The sequence below is a fragment of the Scatophagus argus genome, chromosome 3 (genome assembly GCF_020382885.2).
Source record: "Scatophagus argus isolate fScaArg1 chromosome 3, fScaArg1.pri, whole genome shotgun sequence".
In the NCBI taxonomy this organism is placed as follows: domain Eukaryota; kingdom Metazoa; phylum Chordata; class Actinopteri; family Scatophagidae; genus Scatophagus; species Scatophagus argus.
Window position 1 is genome coordinate 20,548,940 of NC_058495.1, and position 15,683 is coordinate 20,564,622.

A 15,683-nucleotide genomic window follows, 5' to 3' on the forward strand; every position below is an offset into this window, starting at 1 on the left:
TAGGCACATTTATGAATTCACAAACAGGCACACACACGCACACATGCATACAGATTAATACATAAACTGCAACCCACACATTCACAGATGCTGATCCAGTTCTTTGAGATACACTTAATCACTTCACTCACATCGAAGCCTGTTCCAGCTGTTGCTGAGGCTGTCTTACTCTGTCTAATTAAACCCTCTTCACTCCCATTAACTTTGATAAACTTTGCCACAAATATCAGTCCTGTAAGTGGCTATCTCCTCTGGCTCATCTCATTATCACCGGGCCCCAGTGCCAGGAGGAGCTGGAGGTGTGAGTGTGACATGTAGGGTCATCAGAGCAGCTGATAGGATGCACGTCCACATTTGGAAAAGCACTTGTTTCTGCCAGAGCCCTGAAAACTCACACTGATCCAGAAATACCTCAATCTTTATCACACCCACACACTTCTGGTTATTCACTTTCGTTAGTTTCCAGTAACATTTTTATTGACTCACAAAAGTTCAAGCTCCAAGCTCCCTGTGCACCTTAAAATATCCAAGGAGGTGTGTTATTATGATATTTTATTAATATAAGCTAGGGTCGCCAGATTATTTCAGAGATAATTCCTCAACACAAGTAATAAAGTTAGCAACAACATTACTTTCTGATTCCACTGAAGATCAGGGCACATGACTTTCCTATAAAGGTTTAAGTACGGGTGAGAAGTGGTGCAAATGCAATTACATTCTTTTGATGGCCAGAAAAGTTCTCTCTCTGGCAGTTAAAGCGAACTGGTGAAAGAAGAAATAGCACAGCTTGTATGCCTGACAAAGTCACGGTACACTTACTGTCAAAACAACAATTTCGTGGGGACAAAGGGACATGTTTATGTAGAAGATGCAGTATATTGGTTTAAGACTGTGTCCAGTCTTACTGGCTGAACAAGCTTAATTCCCCAGAGCTCAGTGATGAAGTTGCTCAGCTTGTTAGAGGCCATTGGCAGCTTTGCATCCAGTTGAACTGCTTTTAATCCTTGTTTCCTCATTTCTCTTCATCTTCAACCTTTCTCTCTCTGTGTAGCTTCTGAGTAACATAGATTTTTTGAATTTTTCTTTCATTGATACATTCCTGCTCCACCTCCTCCTCCTCCTCCTCCTCCTCCTCCTCTGCATACAGTTATTTGGGTAAACCTTAATCCTCCAGCGTGTCACCAAGGTAAACAACAGCTTCTATTGCACCGTTCCTTGCGCCATCACAGGCTGGGATCGTGGTCAGGCTGCACAGTCTTCACTGGTGAGGCTACTGTGAGGCTACTGTTGTTCTGAGCTTCAGTTACCCTTGCTTACAGTTAATCTCATTTACGCATACTTCACCCTAGTTAGCTTGGGGTATAACAGACAAACAACGTCAATACACCAAGTGAAAACAAGTTCATGACTGAGGACCACAGGCTGTCTTCATCGGTTGCTCTTGTTATGCCATCTCTTCATATACCAGATGTTCTAACAGGTACTTTTATTTTTCCAGAAAGGGTTGCAGCAGCTGTTCCCCTTCAGCCACATACTGACCGTCTCTACTCCTCATTCAGACCTGACTCTCTCCAGAGCAGACCTTGTTATCTGAATGGGTTATTGGCGTGGGAAAAGGCTATGGGAAAGAGCATGTGATGGGTTTCTGGGGTCTGCTCATTTCTGCTAAGAGTCTAGGTAAGTATAGCCTGTATCTGAGGCCTATCTGACGCCACAGCACCAACACTCTCCAGGCCACGACAGACCCACATGGGACTGAACTAGGTACAAGAAAGACACAGGAGGATCTTGAGACAGGGATAGTCAGGTGTAAGATGCTTGGCTTGGATTTTATAACAAAGGTATTATTGCAGATTTATGCATCCAGTTGATTTATGTAATTATGTAAAGCATCACTGATAACTGCAGAATTTTGGTAGTTTTTGTAGTGTTGATTTTGTTGATCTAACAGGACAGCTAATATCGTTTAGTGGCACAATATTTGTTGTACATGTACTACAAAATATTTTTAATGTATTTTGTAAAGGTAAAAGGATGATGTTGAATGGCTAATTGCATGAATGGAGTTACTGATCTAATATATTCCTACCACTTACCACATTTGCGTGCTTTTAAAATGACTTGTAGCATAGTCTGCCAAAATTATATCTTAAGATTCATATTTATATAAAGTGGGGACCATTTTAACGGCGACTACAAATGATTCTTACACTTAACTGTTTTTGTAGCTGAGAGAATCAACTTAACTAACTATCTTAGACACTGTGATATGGTCAGAAAGACTGGTATAATGTTGAGGTTAAAAAATCCACTTTAAATCAATATTTCTACAGTTGTCAGTTTTTATTTTTAAAAAAATGTTATCGGTCATACACATTATATAAACAAATACCCCACAGCATGAATGGTCAAAACCCCACACAGAAACACTACAAAAATCCCACAGAAAGACTTCGCAGAAGAGCAGAAGCTGCCACAGCTACAAAAACTCAGTCCAACACGGAGTGTGAAATGCCATTAAATTCCCTGTTGATATAATGGTCAGTTACCCCAATACTTTTGGCTATTTTGTCTATATGGTGTATTTGGCTCAAATTTTTCACTCACTGTTCAATTTGAAAATTTCACTTTTAACCTATAAATATAGTTTTGCAAACATTCCCAGCCACATTTAATCAATCAGCACTTTCACTCTGGTTTCATTAGCAGGTGTCAGCGTGGTTTCAGTATTTCTTTACGTCACAGTTGATCCAGTAGCTCTCTGAGACTAACTTACAAGCAAAATTTCAGAAAGATGTGGGGAAAAAAGTGCATGATGAAGCTGTGGTCATAACTGAGGCACAAATATAATGAAATGATTTTGGTCAAAAATGTCACATCACCTGCAATTAAAAAAGAAACCTCTTTTTGCTGTTCCACAGCCTTGTTTTTGTCTCACATTTCTGATCACATATTAGATGATGGAACCACATTTTTGACCCGATGCTAAAGGGTAGAACTAAAAGTTGTCCAGCAAACAACAACAAACTGGAGGTCGTCTGTCTGCGAGTATCGAGGTCTGATAAGGTGGGCCTGTTTTCATGAAAGTTCTGAGGAATCCCTTGACGTCAGAGTTACATGGCAGAGCGAGAAGCGCGTGGTGAGTGAGATCTAACCAAGCCTACTTTGCATGTGCATGTGAAGGAGTGGAGGGGGTTAGACATGGGGTGAGAGACTGGGGGAGAGAGAGAGAGAGAGAGAGAGAGAGAGGCCTTATGGTGACTCAGCATAACAAGGTCTGCAGGGCCTGTATGACCTCGTTCATCAAGCTGACACCAGGCTCTGTTTCTGCTCCTCTCTGGTGTGATTCGCAAGGAGAACGCAAGAAGGAGGAAAATGATAGAGAGAAAGACGGAGAGAGGGAGAGGGGAACAACGACGTGTGAGGAGAAACAGGGCCACATGTGACGAGACGTGATGTTAGGGGGAGCCAAAACACCAAAGACAAGTAGGAAAGCTGAGTAAATAAATGTGCGAGTGAAATCACAAACAGAGAACGGGGAGGTGAGATAGTGAGAGATAAACATTGACAAAGTGAAGAGAAGAGAGCCCAGAGCTGCCTCGCCATACTAACAACCACTAAACACAGCAACATCAATTCTGTCATGACTCAGACACGAAACCCACAACTTGTCCTTCGTGCTGTCAACTTAATGGAAGTTTGAGACTAAATTGCAGGAGAACCCCTTTAACAAATCCGGGACACATTTGAAAGAAAACTGAGCTGCAAAGAATCAGAGCACAAACAATCAGGTGAACTGAAACTCACTGAAATGGCTTGTAGAAGGGCAGGGTGTCCCTGTAATTACGTGCAGAGTTTCCCGATTAAATAAGGTCTGAATAGATTTAAGTCAAAACAAAGAGCCTCAAAAACATCCATTGAACCCGGAGGCCATGTTCTAAATCAGGTTGATAAATTATACCCCTGCTGAGGACAAAAAAGATAATGGATGTGCTTTTGTTTCTACCAAAATTCCCTGTGTTTTGTTCTCCAGGCCTAAGTGGGGTTTAGAAATGACACATCTTAAGTAGCTGATGTAAGCACAAACATGTAGAGACACTGCTGGGAAACAGAACTAGCTGAGCTTGTTTAGCGCTATGAGGAAAAAAAAAAAAAAAAAAAGAAGAGTACTTGCAGCTCAGGGTAACGGAGCTTCAAAACACTTTTTGACAAACTCTTTTCTTCTTGGAAAAAAAAAAAAATCCCAGCGAGAAAGAACGAAAGCGAGTGTGGTTGGGCCGGAGGAAACACCCAGCACCCCTGGCAGGTGGTGGTGTTATGGCTTGATAAAAGTCTGGGCCTCCTGATGACCACCTCCCCCCCTCTCCCCAACCAAAGGTTTCCCCCCCCCCCCGAATGGGATTTAACAGCAAACACAACATTGATAACAAGCAGACACACATAACTGAACCCTTTCACCCTGCAGGCTTTTCGCAGCATCATCACAGCAGGATCTGCATTTCTGTTTTTTTGCAAATGGTGACACTGCAATACTGTAAACACAAATAACTCAAGCGGCGACATTCTCAACTCTGCGGGTGACAGGATTAAGGTCCCTTTTTGACACTTCATTTTAACCAGTAAAGAAGTCAAGAGGCATCTTTAAATACAAAGTCTTTATTTTTATTTTTTTGGTATGGCTTCTTTGAAGGGACTGTAAAAGACATTTTTATTTGGAAAAAGAAATCTAGACAATTTCTGATTCAACCAGGATCTACAAACAAGCATCTACTGTAGTTCCTTGTGCACCTGGGCTAATTCACTGACAATTAAAATGAAAAAAAAAAAAAAAAAGGAATATGACACCTGTGGAACTGCAGGTTAAATGACATCTGTGCCACAACTATAGTCATAAAAAAGAAATTTTAACTTAGTAACTTATATAAATACCTACATATAAATATTGTAAATGTACTTGATGACTGAAAACTTTTATAATGCTGTACATGAATGTCCTCTTGAGAGCAACTACTTGTGACAATCACTGAGAAAAGGAGAGAAAAGAAAAAGAAAAGTACACTCTGGTGCTTGAGCTCAGTGGCAGCTACCTTTCAACATCAATACACGGCACTCCTGGTCCCAAACTCCCACATACTGCATGTGATTATCTACATCCATTTGAAATCATCAAGATCCAAGTAAGCCAGATTATTGACTGCTGAAAGGCCAGTTACAAAGGGCTCTCTGCACTTGGTTCTGTGGTGTTTGGGGGGATAAAAGAAAATCAGGAGATTGAAAAAGGAGTGTCTGTTTTTAAAAATTAAGGCCTCTTTCATTAAAAGAATTAAAAATTTAAAAAAAAAAAAGTATAATCCTGACATCACAGTCTCAAAACAATGGAGCTTCCAACGTCTCATATACTGAAACTTTCTGTTTTGTCCTTGAGGTGAAACATCTCGTGGTCCTCCTGTGTGACGCTGAATGCTGGAGGAGGTTTTGTTCATGAGGCAGAGCTCTACCTGGATGGGACCACAGACAGGCTGAGAGGCTGGCTGGATACCTCTCCAAAATCACCACCCTGTCTTCACCCTGCACCCCCACATCTCCGACTGTCCCCTAGCATCCTGGAGCATCAGTGCCCACCCAGACAGTCTGGAGCAGGGAGAAAAGAAGTGTCTTACATGTCTCAGATGGCTCTCAAAACAGTCATCAATATGGACCATGGACACAGAACTGACTGAGCCACCAACATGATAACATTGATAATAATGGCATACAAACAAGCAGTTGACAATGACATTAATACAATAATAAAAGGACAACAAAAATAATAATAACAACAACAATAATAATAATAATAATAATGATTTAAAAAAATGAAGTGTCAGCTTCTGGAAGCCCTTGGAAGCATTCACATACTTTATGCTATTTAGCTTCCCAACCTGAACCTCGACAGTCCTCCAACCCCTACCACCCCTTTCACCAGTGAGCAAACAGCTCATTGGTTAAATCCTGATCGTTTAGTGCAATAGTCCCACCCTTTTTCCTGAAAGCCCCTGCAGGCGATAGCTGAGTCACCCAATAAGGTGTTTTGCCATCCTGTCCAAAGGTCTGCGACCACTATGCCTTCCTCCTGCTCCTCCTCCTCCTCCTGAACCCCTCCTTCGTCTCGGCTTCCTTCATCGGGCTCACTGCATCCGGTCTGGCTGGATGTGTTGCTGTGGAGCATAGTGCAGGAAGGCCGGGGCTGGGCCGGCGGCGGAGGGGAGGGTTGGGTGGGCGGTGGCTGGAGCTGTGGCAGCGGCAGCCGGACCAGCGGTGGCTGAGGGGCTGGTGGGGTAGCTGTAGCCCAGGAACCCAGCTGGGGAGGCGGCATACGGGTACTGCTGCTCAAAGGCTGCCTGGGCGTACTGGGTGTAGGCTGCGCTGTAGTCCAGGTAAGGGCTGGTGCTGACGGAGGTGGAAACCTGAGTGGGCAGCACCAGGCTAGGCTGCACAAAGGCTTGTGGGTAGATGTATGGCTGGGCCATCCTGTAAAACAGACACAAAGACCAAACAGGCAGGGTGTTATTAGACAGACAGGCTGAAGCACCAGAGCAGAGAAATCCCAGGGCCCGGCTTTTATTGTTTACATTACTCCCATAAGGCGAGCGTGTTAGCAATATAAACACTCTGTAGGTGTTCTCAACTTAAAAGTTCTCACACGGATATCCACTGTTATTAAAGACTAAATAGACAAGAGGCAGAGGAGGTTAGGAGGCGAAGGTGACCCAACCCTATGTGTGTGTCAGTTAGTAAAACCTACCAAACCTGTTAGGTAGGACCTCCTGAGGTAGACAGGGAGGGAAGGAGTGGGGTGAGGGTGGGTTGAATGAAGGAGTCAGCCGTTACTGGCAGGTTTTCAAGCTCAGGCATCAACAGAGTGTTTTAACAGCTGCTGCTCTTCCCTCGCTGAACACACTCAAATGCACGCAGACACACACACACACACACACAAAAAGGGAAGTGTACAAAGGCTGTGCTGAAGTTGCAGTTCTCCTAGTTGTCACTTGGTGTGTAAATCTCACACAGATGATCACAGGTGATGATGCTGGGTGGGGTAGGTAATGGTGGCGGGGGAGCTCATCAGGGTTGGGTGCCAGGCTCCGCCGGGCCTCATGGGCCAGCACTCAGATGTAGCTGATTAGAGCTGTGGTGTCTGGGGACTGTAGTGTTTCTCCTTCTCTTTCAAGCCTTACTTTGCCACTTTATCCATGGAGGACAGGGAGGGGAGATGGTTTTAGAGGAGATTATTTTTAGTCAGGATTTGAAGTATCTCTCTTGGGTGTGTTGTCTACAGGGAGTGATGGTTGTAGCAGAGAAGACCCCCCCCACGTCCACCCCCACCACCCATTTTAAGGGTGATGTAACCAACTTGTACCATTACCATCGATACTACGCTTTGAAACATCCACAGACAAACACCCCGAGACAAAGACAAAATGGTCACAACAAATTAGCTACATCTCAGTACTGATTAAAGTGTTAATTTGTATTTAAATTTCAGTCATAGCATCTTTTTTTTTCCCTACGGATTTAATCAAGGGGAAAAGGATCAGCAATGAGAGGCAGCCATGAAGTCAGCACAGCAAAAGATGGAAGCATGCAAGGACAGGGATGTCATCACTCTCTTCCACACACACACACACACACACACTCTCTGATACCCCCATACCCTGCCCCCTCCATCCACCCACCCACCCACACACCAGTTACCACTGCAAACCCCAAACCATGCCATAATAGGGAAAGAGTCACACTGCAATCAACATAACCTCTTAAGTTCATATCACACAAAAGGGAAAAAGATAACAAGCCACTCAAATCCATCACAGCACACCGCACAGCACTCTCAAGCCATCACTGGCACCTTGGAGAGAGGGAGGCTGGCTGAGGGAGGGAGGAGGAAGGGGGTGGAGGCAGATAGACTTGTTCTGCCAAACCCCCTCCTCAGGACTAGTCCTGAACTGTGGGGATCTTCTGATCCTCTGCTGGTACGCTGGTCAGCTGGCAGCAAAGGGCAGCCGCGGCAGAAGGTTGGATAGGAGGATGGCAGTGATTATTGTCAGCAGTAACATTATGGTCCGACTATATTATTAAGTCAATATAGGGATGTGATCATAAAAAACTGGGGTGCAGAAGCATGTGATCTCACTGTTGAATCACTCTAATCTGTGATATGAATATAAAGAGCAAGGCTGCTGAGAACTCTGGCAAAGAAACCTGCACAAATGCCCCATTTTCCCCCAACATGACTATAAATAAAAACAAAAAAAAAAACTACATCGTGGTGGGAACAAGTGACAGAGGCTCAGTGAGACATAGCAACTGAACAGGAGCATAGTGGTAGACATAAAACCAGACAACAGTGAAATGAAGCGAGTAAGCATAAGCAAATGAATGTGACTCCCACCCATGAGCGCAAACTACACTTTGCGCTCACAGTGCTGCTCAGCAGGGAGTCGCTCTCACACACAGCTTTCCGTAGATTAATGCTGTGGGGTGTATGTGCTTTCGCTCACATTGCATGTAATGAGCCTACCTTCTTTACAGCCTTGGCAGTTTGTCACCTCAAGCCAACTGCCTTAATCTAGTCTCAAAATCTAGTACAAATGATGACAAATGAAGTGATGTGAATAATGTAAGCCTAAAGCGAGTTAAGGAGAGAAAAAGAACCGCTATATTGTATTTTTGGTGTGTGCAGAGATGAAGATGTTAGCTGTAATTTTAGCCTCTGTGAAAAGAGCAAAAAGGGAAGGGGGGGGGGGGGGGGGGGGGGGTGCAAGTTAGGGACAGTAGCAGTAGGGGCCACAGAGACTGTAAATGCCAAGTGGATTGTGGGACAATGGCAGGGGAATGAGGATGATGGCCAGAAGACCATGGGTCAGCTGGTTTTGTGCTGACGGCTAGTCGGTGTGTGTTTGACAGAGAGCCACTCTGCGGATGGCTGGCAGAGACACTACAGAGAGCGGGCTCACCAGAAAACAATTCATGCTCAGAAAAATTACAAATACAGGCTGAAGTAATCATCATGAAGGCCACTTAAAGAGCCAGTGTGAAAAGCCCGGGCGTTATCACACCAGGCAGCTAAATATTTCTATACGATAACACAAGTGACCTTCAGCGCATGACTCGCTGGCAACACAAAGTGTGAAAGCAGACAGGACTTGGGACAAGGTGAGGGAATTAAACACCACTTTACAATACTTGATATGCCTTCCTTCTTTGTTTGAGAGGATTATGATTATTCTTTGAAAGAAGAAGGAGGCGGAAAAAAAAAGGTGTTTTGTTTGGCACCTGTAGAGGTGGGTTTCCTAGGGAGCACACAGCCTCATTAAGCATGAGTCCCAGAACACACCCCAAAGACACCCTCAATCTTCTCCTTAACCCCCCACCTCCTCCTCCTTCTCCCTCTCAGTCTCACAGAGGTGTCAGTTTTCAGTGCCTCTATCTGACACACTGGTGGCGGCAGCACTTCAATGTGAGAACTAAAAACTAGAGATAAAGGAGAAAATGGGAAGATAAATGACATGAGAAAGTGCAGGGAAGCGAACGGAGTGGAGGGGGTGATGCATGAGAGGAGATGACTCCTCACCTCCCCATCAAAACAATGTTCCTGGCCTCGGTGACCCCATCTGGCCCTCACAGTCCACAGCATCTGCTGACCACAGCTATACACACACATACACAGCAGTGAGTCTGAACCAGCACACCATCACTGCATGTAATAAGTCGAGCGCTGTTCAAAATCCTACTTCAGACCATGTCCTCACACCATATGTTGTCAAGGGGTTTGGGGAGAGACAAGAGGCTGAAAGAAAAGCCACTTGTCCGCTCTGCATCTTAGGAAGGCCTGCGTCTGTCACCCGCCACAGAGAAAAACCTCAGAGGAAACGGACAGGTGCTCTGTGCGCCTCTGGGGTGGTGGTCATGGGAGATTAAGGGGGTGTAAAAGGCTGTAAGACGAGCCAACACCTGTTAGGCACATGTCTCTGAGCAGCACTAAGCTCCACATTTCAACCCCCCACCCCCCCCAAAAGGATTTTGGTGCCATCCATGCTCACTACAGTGGCAGGAGAGGAGACATTGGAGGGACTTTCTATTGTCCTCTTAAGGTCTTGGAATGTGATGGTACATGTTCCTCGTGGACCCTGAGAGTTATCATCCAGAACAATGAGAGCTTGAGGAGGAGGAGGAGGGGTGGGGGTTGCAGGGGGGCATGACAAAACCACTAGTTGTTTCTTATTCTGTCCTCAGTCCTGTGGGCTGTCCACCCTTGTGAAACTCTTAAGCAACAACATGCTCCAACATATGCATAGGGCTGCGACTTAAAAATAACAGTTACCGATTATTGTTGATTATTGTTTTGATCAATGTCATTTATGCAGACGGCATGTCCCACCACACTGCAAAAAATGAGGAACACTCAAGGTGTTGACTTGCCTACCAAATACCCTAAATTTCAACCAATGTGTCCATGCCTCAACAGGTCAGATTTGTTTTGGCAGCACGAGGGGGACCTACACAGTGTTGGGCGGATGTTGTGGCTGATGTAGAACATCCTCTTAGGCATTAATCACCCTTCACTTAATTAGGTCTCATTGGGAGAATGACTTAGTAGTTGAATTCTCAAAGGATGATTGGACGTCTATTCTAGAACGGGTCCATAAATCCTATATTTGCTTTCCACACGGGCTCACACAGTTACATGGTACATCACCTTCACTTTTCACAAAAAATCTTTCTCACTCTTCTGCACATGTCCTAGTATATCCCCTTGTTGGACCTCTGTTTATTTTTTTTTTTAAAAAGACATTTACAGAGGACTGTCATTTGAACCCTCCCGTCTAACTCCCCTTCTCCAAACAACATGTCAATTCAGTGGCTTTTGCTTCATTAGTATCTGCATAACTAATTGTATTGAAATGTAGAGATCTTATACAGTTTCTCCACCTATTAAAAAACAAAAAAACAAAACAAAAAACAAAGCATACTTTTGGAGGAACAACGGACAGGTTCTGCAACTTACAGCAGCCATTTTTGTCTTACATAGACAGACTAAACCTGCACTGCCTCCCTCTAGATTTAGTTGGTCTCCCATTGGACTCTGCTGTTGTTTAATCTAATAATGAGCCGTTTGTTTCAGCACTAGTCATATCTTAACTTTGACATGTTTCTGTTTAACAGTTGGTATTTCTTTAAGCGCTCTTTTGAAAACTCGTCCAGAGAACCACTTTATAAACCTGACTTGACTTCTTGAGTTATTCTCATCTTTTAGACAAACCTTGAGGCTTTTTTGTGTAAGATCTGGTGGTGAGGGATGAATGCTGAGAGCTGCAGGGGGTGGAGGGTGAAATGCAGTGAAATGCTCATTAGCTGCTCAGCAGACCATGGCTTCTAGACGCTATCCATGATGTTTCTACAACACAGCGAGTTCCGGGAAGCCTTCTCAGTAACAGAGCCCACTCGGGCAGGTACGCGAGCCAAGAGGCTCAAGAAGTGAGTCACACATTCACCTCTGGAATGCACTTCTATTACCACTGATACGTGAACCTGCCCTCTCAGGACTACAAAACTCAAATATGCTAATAGACTACTTCTGCAGTAGCATGTGGACACAGAAACTGACATGTACTTTCTAGAGGCCATGTTTGTCAAAGAAATAGTAGCCTAGTGGTGTCCCACAGAGAGTAATACAGGAGAATACAACAAGCGCCCACTCTCGCTCACTTACCCATACTGCCTCTGGATGAGCGCTGGGTGAATGGGCTGCACTCCGATGGATATGCCTGGAAGACAGGAGGCCGGCTGTTAGACGCACACATTTGCATTTACAGAGGAGGACCAGAGAACAATACACAGAAGCCATGGCGAGACAGAGACAGTGCCTGTTTCAAGCCATCCACACATAGAACAACGGTTTCAAATGCACAATAAGCAGTTACACATATATTTAAGAGATTTAGTATGAAAAAAATAACCCGGCTCACAGTATGGATTGTTTTAATGAACTAAGATTGCCTGTCGCACACAATGAAATGCTAGTTCTACCCCCTGATGGTACTGTTTGAAAGGAAGATGTCTCCGCCTGTCTAACCACACAAACAAACACGTATTAAGTGACCCACTTAATCCGTTTCAGTGATGTCCTCATTCTCCTGGTTGCCCTAAATCAATATGCCATCAATTGTGAGTGTGGGTGCTGAAACCATGCTGTATCTGCTTGGATCTCTAGCTTTTACTCGATAATTACTGGGGAATTTCATTTTATGTTTTTGCATTTTTAGTTCATGGTTTAATGATGTGATTAATTATCTTACGTTCCATGTTTTATCACTTCTGGTTGATTAGGATGGAAGCGCCATTACTTGCAAGAATTTACAGATGATTTACTTGACCCATGAAGAAACATGCAGCATATCTCACCTGTCTGTATGCTACGGGGTTTGGCACCCAGGTAAGCCAGGTTGACGTTGGCCTTCCTGCCATCGATTATGGGGTTGGGATCCTTGCAGGCTCTCTCTGCTGCTCCTCGGTCTGTCATTGTCACCTGGTGACAGAGCCAAACCGGTCAAAAAAAGTCTCACCAGGAAAAGAAACTCATCTCATCTTATGTCACAGATGGTTGTGTGGTATTCCCAGCTGGTGACACATGAACTATTTCAGCAAAACAAAACTGCACAAAACAGCTGAGCTGCATTTAAAAAAAAACAAACAAATAAAAGAAAAAGAAGCAAAAAACATTGGCCTTGGTTTTGTGTGTTGGTTTTCTCAGAAAATCCCCACTACAGGCTATTCTGTGTTTCTGAAGAAGAAAACTACAAACAAAGCACAATGATAAGCTTTGAAAACTGCCCACAGCAGCGGTAGCCAGCTACTTGACTGCCATTCAGCCATGGGCAGACCTGATGAAATATGGATTTGGGAAGAGCAACAAGGAGCTTATCCAATTAGAGACAAAATATTAAGAAGATTGGCATTATCCAACCCCTCCTCTCCCCCTCCTGGCATTAGACGAGCCCTTCTGTTTTGACTGCCACATTCTGCCAACTCAGAGGGTTCGGTCACCTCGGTGTGTGGACTGAGCAGTGAATGTAGGCCATGGCTTGCATTTTTAAGGGGACTTTTTTTTTTTTTTTTAAAGCAGTGTGCCTCTTCATAGTGGAAGGATCTGGAACAAAGCCCACTCCAGGGCCTGTGTTGTGAACACACAGGAAGCAGCGAGGCAGTGTTTACACTGTGAATAGCCTTGCTATGGGGAAGGTGGAGGGGTCCTGCTAATCCACCTCTGAAGTGTGTTTAGAAAAAAGGTGCGCTCAGCTTTGGGGCACCTCCCTCCCTTCCTGCTGCCAGCTACCTCTCCCACTTGGAACGCTCAGAATTAGTTGCTTAACGCTGCACAAAACGTATTTTGTCTTGGAAAGCGCCAACCTGTTTAACCTGAAACACCAGCTTCAGTCCACAACCGTTCGACACCAGCTCGTCTCTCGGGGCAGTTTTAGGGGTTATGGAGCTGATGTCTAAACATTGAAAGCAATTGTCTTACAATTCTGGCTTTAGAAGTAAACATGCACACATAACAGGTTTCCATTCCTTCTTTGGTCTGGCGGTACATTAGTGCTGATGCTTCTTTCCAAGGTTCTGGTAAATATTTGCATTTCTGGTGCTGCTTCTGTTCTTTGTGTTGAAGAGAGAATGACTATCCGTATCTGCCTGGAGCCAGATATGTCACCTATTAGTGCAGATTTAAATTAGACAGCACACAACAAGGGTCCTTGGATATTTTTCATTAACCCGACTTAAAAGTGACTCTGACCAAGGATGAAGTTGAGATTAATGAACTGGTAAACAGCACTTTACCCTATGAGCTGTTATCAGAAGACAAGCTAGACAACTTTGTTTATGTTTTAGGAACTTCAAAGTACTTTCGATGACTGGACTGTCCACAAGACTCAACACGATAAAAATCAAACGGTATTTGAACATAAGAGGAAGACAAATTGTTGATTGTTGGAAATAACCTCACAGCAGCCAAGATGTGATGTGTAAATCATATGATACGGTCAACCGCATCGGTCCTTGACAATGGAGGGCAGGGTGTGCAAGGTCAAGCTCCCCACTGCTCCAGTATAACCATATAAAGCAAGCAAGTGGTGCAGACTCACACACACACACACACACATACACTTTGCCAAAGCCATAAGCTGGGGCTGCTCAGGGGTGAGGAAGGAGGGGAGGGGGATTTCACTTTGGGGGGGGGTGGACATCAGACATATGTTGAAATATAATCTTCTTAGTTACCCATCAACTTGTGTGATCCCTCATCCTCATTAAGCTAAAATAACAGCCAGCCAGGCGAAAAAAACACAGAGAGGCTGTGCAATTATGCGTGTAAGCTTCAGTGGGGGGCTAGAGATAAATGTGAACGATCACATACAATGATTACAACTGGCATAGATATTTAATTACAAATGCCCATGTGAAGAGGGGTACAAACATATGAATCAACAGCAATGCAGACACTAACTCAACGGGCACAAAGTAAGCTGCATGGCGGAAATTACAGCAGATCAAGCAACTCACAGCGGCGTGTGTTCAAAGTTGTGACTAAGAGCTACGTGTTGGTCTCATGGTGGAGATTATGGAGCGTGGCTGCCTTGTCTGTACTCACAAAGCCGTATCCTCTGGATTTCCCGGTCTGTCTGTCCGTTATCACCACAGCCTCGTCAATGTCCCCAAAGGCCTCGAAGTATTTTCTCAGCGAGGCATCGTTCGTGTGGTACGGCAGCCCGCCGACAAAGATTTTGGTAAAAGTAGTGTCTTTCTGAAGCGTCGTGGGATGCATGACTTCCAGGGCTCCGTTCATGAACTGATGCAGAAGCATTGGTCAGCCGGAGAGAAGACCAGAGGCACGCTGAAGAGTTATTACAAGGGCTTAACTACGTCCCAGCATCGGTAAAACAAAAACTTAATACCTCACTATGCTGCGATATGCTGTTGCTCTCCTCTCAAAGCTGTAGCAACCCGATGACAACCGTGATTCACGCTGCGGGGATCCACCGGTCTCGCTCACACTGGCTGCTTTAAGCTGCTGTGTGCATATGTGCCGGGAGACTTTATAGGCTTTGCTCGAGACCACGCCCATGTAGAACTGTTGTCCAATCAACGCGACTGCCGAGTGCCAACTTGGGTAGCGGTTCCTCCCATTGGTCCGCCTTCCCCGGCGGAGCGGCGCTGCACCTGCTTTTGTCCTTTACCACACAAAGAAACACCCGTACTGTACAAGCACCGCTGTGCCACATGGTGTACGAGTGTAATGAGGAAGTGTTTGTGTCGACTTATGGCCTAATTCACCTCTGGAAGCCTAGTTTATTTTACTGTCTTTTACATACAGTTCCCTTTATAATCGTGACATGGCACATGCATCTTGAGCAAAAAGCAAACATGCGGGTTGCGTGATTAATAAAGTTATAGGGCGGCCGAAACAAAAGGAAAATGGAAACCACAACACTTCAACCAACGGCACAATAAACTTTTAGACCTTGGTTTATAATCCCACCATGGAGGGTTTGTGACCTTTAAACATTTTCTATCATGTAATAGACCTATAATGGAATCACACCAAAGACAGTATACCAGTGACTGAATATTCCCAGTGTACTCGA

At 44.6% G+C, this 15,683-nt stretch overlaps 1 protein-coding gene across 2 annotated transcripts; it reads right to left on the reverse strand.

Annotated features, from left to right (window-relative positions):
* Positions 1-4,640: 4,640 nt before the first annotated feature.
* On the reverse strand, positions 4,641-15,115 carry LOC124056797 (RNA-binding protein 38-like). 2 transcript variants are annotated; one of them, XM_046384606.1, is made up of 5 exons: positions 14,994-15,115; positions 14,690-14,887; positions 12,445-12,568; positions 11,753-11,807; positions 4,641-6,510 (listed from the first exon to the last, which is right to left on the reverse strand). In XM_046384606.1, exons 2-5 carry the CDS (start codon positions 14,882-14,884, stop codon positions 6,168-6,170), a joined length of 717 nt encoding a protein of 238 aa, XP_046240562.1. In that variant the 5' UTR covers positions 14,885-14,887; positions 14,994-15,115; the 3' UTR covers positions 4,641-6,167. The 2 variants fall into 2 exon arrangements, with proteins under 2 accessions (XP_046240562.1, XP_046240561.1); XM_046384605.1 differs by having other exon boundaries at positions 14,690-15,115.
* Between the last annotated feature and the right edge of the window lie 568 nt (positions 15,116-15,683).